Raw genomic sequence first — 7,565 nt, forward strand, 5'->3', positions numbered from 1 at the left:
TGATTTTTTTTAAACATGTAGCTAAATTCAATTTGTTTGTCTGGACACCAGATGTGTAAAGTAACTAAGAAGATTTACTCAAGTAGATTTAAGTACCGTACTTAAGTACAATTTTGAGAAACTTTACTTGAGTATTTCAATTGTTGCTACTTTGTACTTCTACTCCACTACAATTCAGAGGTTAATTGTGTACTTTTACTCCGAAACAAATATTTAATAACTTTAGTTACTTTGCAGATTTGGATTAAGGATGTGAAATATAATCAACACTTAAATCACACTTTAGTAACACCTGGAGTAAATTCACAAGCTTCCCTGCAGCATAACAAGTCATTAAAAATAGCTGCACCTTTACCAGCTGTGACAAACACATTAATGCATCAATACATTATTATCAAAACATATCATATCATATTATTCTGAAATGGGCCAATCTGCAGAATGAGTCATTTTACTTTTGGTACTTTAAGTATATTTTGATGCTAATACTTTTGTACTTTTACTTGAGTAACATTTTGATTGAAGTACTTATACTTGTAAAAGAGTATTCATACACTCTGGTGCTTCTACTTTTATTTAAGTAGAAGATCTGAGTACTTCTCCCACCACTGCTGGACACATTTCAGACAGAAGTCATTGGAATGCCACGTTTAAAAAAAAAAGGTAAACCGTTGTATAAATATTCTAATTAAAAGCGTGTTGCTGTTTCTTGGTAGATATTTTTGCAAGTTTGCGTAGGTCAACGCTGACACGTAGTTTGAATAAATTGATGTTTAAAAAATATATTTAAAAATAAATAATATATATTCTTCTTCTTCTCTCTTCCGCCGGGTCTTTGCCTATTCACTTCCGGTTTGTCGTCAGTGTGCTTTTTTGGTGACAGGAGCTCTACAACGCAGACATGCCAGTAAGTAGTTCTTCGACTTATATAGTTGCCATCAACTGTTTAAAATGGTTTATTCATAGTGGTAATTTAATACACTGCAATTAAGTGTTTCGTTTGAGTGAGAAATCAACGTGTTTAGTGCTGTAATATAAATGTACAACGGACTCAATATGGCGAAACACGTGTTCAACAAAGCAGCCACGCGGTCTGTAATGCTGATTAATTTTTCAGGGTTAAACTCAACTTTCGACGATCCTAGTTTATATGCTGAATCAGAATGGGTGTACACGCTTGAAATATCCTTGATTTACTCCGTTTCACTTTAACTATTCTATTAATCGCATTTACTGATTTCGAAAGCTGTAAAACGACCTTTGCTTCCGGTTATCTTATCGTAACGTTTGTAGACCACTTAACTGTATCCTTATATAACCGTAATTTCCAGAGTACGTATGATTAACTGTTTTCCTTTTTTATTTTATTTCCAGCTTGCAAAGGATCTGTTACACCCGAGCTCTGAGGAGGAGAAGAGGTGTCACAAGAAAAAACGCCTCGTTCAGAGTCCCAACTCCTACTTTATGGATGTCAAATGTCCAGGTCAGTGTGTTTACTAAGCAACCATAGGATGTATTAAATAAGTAATAACCTAGTCAGACTTTTATAGATAATTTAGATGAGAGATGCATGTGCAAAGTACAAAAGTTGAGCCAGAAAGTATTTTCCTATACAATAAATGTGTTATATTGGAATGGTGCATGGAAAAAACATAGTAAAATAAACAAGAAACGTGTAGAGTAGAACAAATTACAATACATTTATGAGAAGATTCTATCAAAAAATATTTACAAATACAAAATTAAAAGCTGTGTTTACTCCCACAAAACTTAAATATTGAAAAACTTAAAGCCTAACTGCAGGACTTTAACTTTATGACTTGTAATTCAGTTGTCATTTTTCACCTTTTATATATTCCAGATTGAAATACTTTCTTACATTAGACGTGTATTAAGAATATTTGCCTTTATGTGTTGCCCTTTCATTGTTCTCATAGTGATCAGGGTGTCAAATAAGGCATACATCAACACTTGTGACTGTCTGTTAAATGAGTTTCAAGTAATTCCTTTACATGGACAGCTGCAAGGACATATCAGTACCCAAAAGTATATATGTCTAACTGGTTATAATGGCGTTTTCATCTAATGATTTTATGTTTGTGCCGCCTGCAGGTTGCTACAAGATCACCACGGTGTTCAGTCACGCTCAGACTGTAGTGCTGTGTGTCGGCTGCTCCACAGTGCTCTGCCAGCCTACAGGAGGGAAAGCTCGCCTTACAGAAGGTAACCAGCATGCAACGGAAATAAATGGTCTACCCGATCACGCCAAATACAGGTTTAGCACTACACATCCATGTATAAAACGTATATACTGATGTCACTTAGAGCATAGAATTTTTTCTATAAATGTGCTATGCTTGTTCTTATATCATGCATTCATTATAAACCAATGTCTATTGGAAACCGTCTGGCTGACCCTGACTGGAATTGAAAATTGATTTCATCCATCACTGACAATTAGCCTCACAGACAGGTTGTCGTATCTATTTGAAACATATGACATTCATTGGAAGGGATGGATTACCAACAACAACTTTCCCTAAATCGATAGCCATATATATTTGCCTTTTGTGTTGCCTTTTCAATGTTTCCGTCATGAAAGGGGTGTCTACTAAGGCATACAGTGACTCTTGTGGTTGTGACAGAAATTCATCATCATTGATCCATTTCTACACACTCTGCAAGCACACATGTTTGTATATTACGTTTGTTTAGACTTCCTACATTGAGTACAATGGGATATACTTTTAGAATGACAGCATATCGTTTTCTTTCTGATATAGTATGTATCAGAATTGCTTCCCAAGTCGGAGTACATAAAGAATGCTGTTACTGTATAAAAGATGTTGGTGAAGTGGTTAAGCTTAAGGTCAAGGTTTGTTTTTTTACTGAAGCTCTCACGGTCCCACCCACTCTATCTGGTGCTCTGCTGCCGTGGTAACCACATGCTCAGTGCGCTCTGCTGCTTTGAGTTACTATGAGTGCAACCTTTGGCACTTAAACCATGTGTTTGGAGGTGATTCAGTCTATGAAAAAGGCAGATAGCTACATTTTAGTGTTCTCTTATCTGTTATATCCTTGACTCTGAGTCGGTTTATACACATCGCAGCTGTTTTACTGGCTTTGTACCTCTAATCCTTAAGATTGTTAAAGCACTATTTAGTTCAGTTTACTTGATAAACCTAGCTAAACGCCTTGCTACAAAGCATACTTTTCTGAAAGTTATAGTCCTTTTATTAAAGGGCCCAAAAGTTCTTAACCTCAAATGTACAGAAACACCAGAACAACTTGAGGTCTTTCTGGTGCTTTCAGTTGCACATCCCTTACATTTGGAAATGTCTCGTTAGGCTTTGGGAAATTGTACAGCTTTTTTATTTTTGTGATACTTTTACATTTTCAGGTCAAACAATGAATTGATTAATCGAGAACTAATCTATATTGCAAATAATTGGTAGTAGTTTTTTTTTTTTTTTTTATCTTGAAGGGCTTTTAGTCACAATCAACCCAAATTCAACATAACAGCCTAAAACTTTCTCCATCTTTCCACAGGATGCTCATTCAGGAAAAAACAGCACTAGTTGGCCCGGACGTGGTTGGACTCAGTTTAGGAGGAGAATGATCAGCGCTTGATGGACATCAAGCAACACTGCCATGGAGCTGATGCAGCAATGAGGAAATGGAGAGCGGGCAAACAAATCATGTAATTTAAGAAGTCTCTCTACTTGATATGCACAAAGGCATTGTTGAAACCCGACCAACATCACATCCAATAATTCCTCTACTCTTAATAAACTTAGGTTGTTTTTTGGTAAAAATAATCTTGCATGTGTGTCATCTAGTTTGTTCTTTTTACCTGCTGAAGGTTCTTAGATGTCATTTATCAGATGACCCCTTAAAGATGTGAAGCTAATGGTCAGGGCATTTGAAGACCGTTTCATCAATTTAAACAGATGAGTGGCCTCAACAGTTTTCTGTGGCGAGCAATTTGCATTTGTTGCATTACACCCTCAATGATTTAAGGGTACACCTTTTACAAGGAGGTGAGGTTGTACAATTAACTACAGATAATGTTCACATTACGCCAAGCAAGTCAACATTTTATTTAAAGCGTGATTGGGGTTATCAGTGCCTGTTGTGAAGCCAGAGGTGGTTGAGAGCCCACTGACTTTGAATGAGGGTTTATTCAGGGATAGATATAGCTGGCTCTGCTTCTGTTTCCTGATGCTTGTAAACCACAAACCCAGTGATGTGAATGATTATGGTTGTGAATTTACATGTGCTTGCAAGCTTCCTGTGAACATGATCATGTGGGAAGGATTCTTGTGAAGTTGCAAAACAATCACACTAGCTCTGTTTGAGATGAATCAGCTAAATTAATTTGTGTCCCTATGCTTTAGTTGAGGCTTATGGGTCCTTTGCACAGTCTGTATACTAAATAAAGAAATTGCTTATTGAACAAAAGCAGGGAATTATAGCTTTCTTTTTACTATGGTGACATTTTTGTCCTGTGCTTGTATATCAGACACGACTTACAAATAAAATGATAAATTAATTATTCTGACGTGCCTTCTGGTTATTGAGTGACTTAAACACGATAAATAATGTCATTTATTTTTCATCCACTGCCTTTTTAGACAACTCTTAAGTTATATCAGAAGTTTAAGGTAACAATTACATTGACATCTAATGTCAATCATGTTTTACACGGCAGTGTGCTGTAAACATTAGTGTTCGCCCAAATAAAAAGGTCTTCTAAGATATTAAGTTCATCAAAGGTCTAAACAATTTTTTTTTTCTTGCTGCAGACATTAATTATAGTCATACATAGTTCGTTTTAAAAATGTTGAAAGCTGAATGCAGACCCTTGTAGATTAAATAAACTAAAACTGATGTCAAAGACGTGAAGGAAACACTCACTACTGCTAGCTTTATGAGCTAGGGAACTACTTGTGTTATGGGTAAATGAAGATTGTTTCAAAAGCTAGAATGCATATATTTAACACGGGTTTTAAAAGGCTGTTTCACAACGTGTGTGTGTACAGCACACCTTGAGGGATGGGAGTATTCCCTGGGATCCATCACAGTGAGCACAGCCTGTCAGAGAGCAGCAGGTTGATCAGTGTCTCCGGGACACCTGGAGCATCTGGGACAGAGGACTGACCCCACAAAGAGCCTCAAAAAGATAAATGAGACGCTCAGTGCAGAGCAGCGGCAAAACAGCTCACCTGACACCAGACAGAAGCTCAACATCTGTACACACCTGGCGGGAATGACAGAAGAGTGTAACTGTACATAGAAATTAAATTATGAAGGACTAAGTGCATTTGGTGTTGATATACTTTCAGCCCTGAGGGGCTGTAAACTGTTCAGTTGCAGGTAGGGGGTGCCACAGTGCAATGTCCCACTCCCAGCATGAACACACATTAAGACTACATTTGCATAAGGGTGAAAATACTTGAGATCGGGTACTCAATAATAATAATAGTTTATACATATACACAACTGTATAGCTTTTCCTAAAACAATGTTTACAAAGTGTTTATCATACAACAACGTTCCTACAATAAAACCCAGGGGCAACAATTAATAAATAATAAAATAATATATCTAAATATATGCGTTAAAAACAACTAATGAACAAAGATCCGCTAAACGTAGAAGTGTGCAATCAAATACAGGAGTTTGGGTATTACAGGAAAAAACAAAGGATCCTCAATGTTTCTAACGGCAGTGTTAAGAATTGATTGCGATAACAGCCTGTTTATTGAAGTGATTTTGTAAGGGATTTAAAAGATTAAATTGATTTTGACTCATTTTCCAAGGCAGTTATTTTCATAGCATCCTGATAGATAAACGCAGTGAACTTCAGTCATACTTCATTAAACATGTCAGAAGTGTGATGTGTGTGTTTTCACAGTCAGTGTCAGTCACTGCCTGTGTGTTTTTCAGGTGTTTCAGATTGGTGTTAAATGTCTGGGAAATGGTGTACTGCAAGGTGAAGGACTCATTCTTCTAAGGGGCGCCTCTTTCAACCCGAAGATACAAGACACAGTTCAATAGACACACAATCTACCCAAGCCACACACTACGCATTTGTGCATTCATCCATACATCTTTAAATATCCCACTTCTGTGGGCACTTGCTGTTTTTCCTCTAACCTGTGTTGAACCATTACTGACCCAAGATGCTCACGAGCTGCCCTGAGACACCGGAGTAAACACTTGTCTGCTCTGAGTTTTTGTTTGAATTATGCGCTCCTGTTTGTGTGGTACTGAAGCAAAGTGCATTTCCCGGAAAGACTGGCTAAAGAGAGGCAGCGATAACAGAAAGGCAGTGTGGTCAGTGGGGTCCTGCACTGCTAAAGCTCTTTGTCCGTCAGACAAAGAAATGGGACCAAAAGATAGATGTCCAAATCTGAAATCATCCGTGCCATATCTCTGGGTGGAGTGGGAGGAAGAGAGCAGAATGGGACAGGAAGATCGATAAAGAAGGCAGAGAAATCTTTCTGAGACATGGAGGGATTAATTTTAACAGTATTGATCTCAGCAGTTTGCATTCTTATCTCAGTATTGAATGTTGCAAAGCCAAAAATTGTAGAATAAAAAGTAATATGACAGAGGATTTGGTGAAAAAGACTGAAAGAAAAAATAATCTGTGTGTAGAGACTACAAGTGTGTACAAGAGAGAGTGTGAGGGTGAGGAAGTGTTACATTTTTGTACAAGGCTGTCACAGAAGAGCTCAAAGTGACAAAGGAAAAGCCAAGATGACAAGATGACAAGATCACACACACACACACACACACACACACACACACACACACACACACACACACACACACACACACACACACACACACACACACACACACACACACACACACACACACACACACACACACAGTTTCTCCTTTGCCAAGGACAGACTCATTACACATCATTAGCATCCAGAGCACAATCAACTGACCTGAACACTGATGAGCAGGGTCTGGCTGACCCCACTAACTCCATGGCAACCAACAACTTCCAGCGGAGCAGAGCTGGTGTCTAGGCCAAAGGTGTGGGAGCCCCCCGGGGGTCCGCAGAGACGAGCTATGTCCTGTCACACACTGACACGGAGCACAGGGCAGATGGCATCTCTGGCACTCTAGAAATAACACAAAGGCGTTATGACAGATTTCTCTTAATTTATAGTCCCTCCACAGGTAAATGTAGAGAGTGTCAAAGACTCTTCAGCACATGCCTACAGATTTACTTGTTTAAACTCAGTACTCAGATTTAAAGAGGGTCCTACATCTCACCGTGCACAAAGTGGTGAGTAAACAAAAATGGTAAAGCATGGTTACATTATAATTATATAGAGTCAAGTAGAGGTAAAACTACATAACAACTTGAATAAGATTAAACAAGGATATCACAACTCTCAACAGGTTACTGTGTACGTTTATTTTCATTTAAATGCCATATCCAGAACCAGACAAATGACAAAATGGGTGCTGCAAACAAAACAAGAAAAACAAATGGTCCATAATGCTGTTTGCATGTCAGTTGTCCTAACTGTTGCTGT

General features: G+C 38.0%; 1 protein-coding gene and 1 non-coding gene across 2 annotated transcripts; both read left to right on the top strand.

Moving 5' to 3' along the window:
* The first annotated feature begins 806 nt into the window (after nt 1–806).
* rps27.2 (ribosomal protein S27) lies at nt 807–3,819 on the top strand. Its single transcript, XM_034127299.1, has 4 exons — nt 807–907; nt 1,375–1,483; nt 2,113–2,223; nt 3,550–3,819. Exons 1-4 carry the CDS (start codon nt 902–904, stop codon nt 3,576–3,578), a joined length of 255 nt encoding a protein of 84 aa, XP_033983190.1. The 5' UTR covers nt 807–901; the 3' UTR covers nt 3,579–3,819.
* On the top strand, nt 1,903–2,034 carry LOC117480756. The gene has a single exon (XR_004555676.1). It is a non-coding gene; the product is annotated as a small nucleolar RNA SNORA13 (small nucleolar RNA).
* Nucleotides 3,820–7,565: the final 3,746 nt, after the last annotated feature.

This window comes from Trematomus bernacchii, unplaced genomic scaffold (assembly GCF_902827165.1).
Source record: "Trematomus bernacchii unplaced genomic scaffold, fTreBer1.1, whole genome shotgun sequence".
Classification (NCBI taxonomy): domain Eukaryota; kingdom Metazoa; phylum Chordata; class Actinopteri; order Perciformes; family Nototheniidae; genus Trematomus; species Trematomus bernacchii.

Excerpts from the sequence above, each read along its gene's own strand:
- rps27.2 (XM_034127299.1), top strand. Across the intron at positions 1,484-2,112 it reads TATGGATGTCAAATGTCCAG|GTTGCTACAAGATCACCACG; the intron begins GTCAGTGTGTTT and ends TGCCGCCTGCAG. Across the intron at positions 2,224-3,549 it reads GAAAGCTCGCCTTACAGAAG|GATGCTCATTCAGGAAAAAA; the intron begins GTAACCAGCATG and ends ATCTTTCCACAG.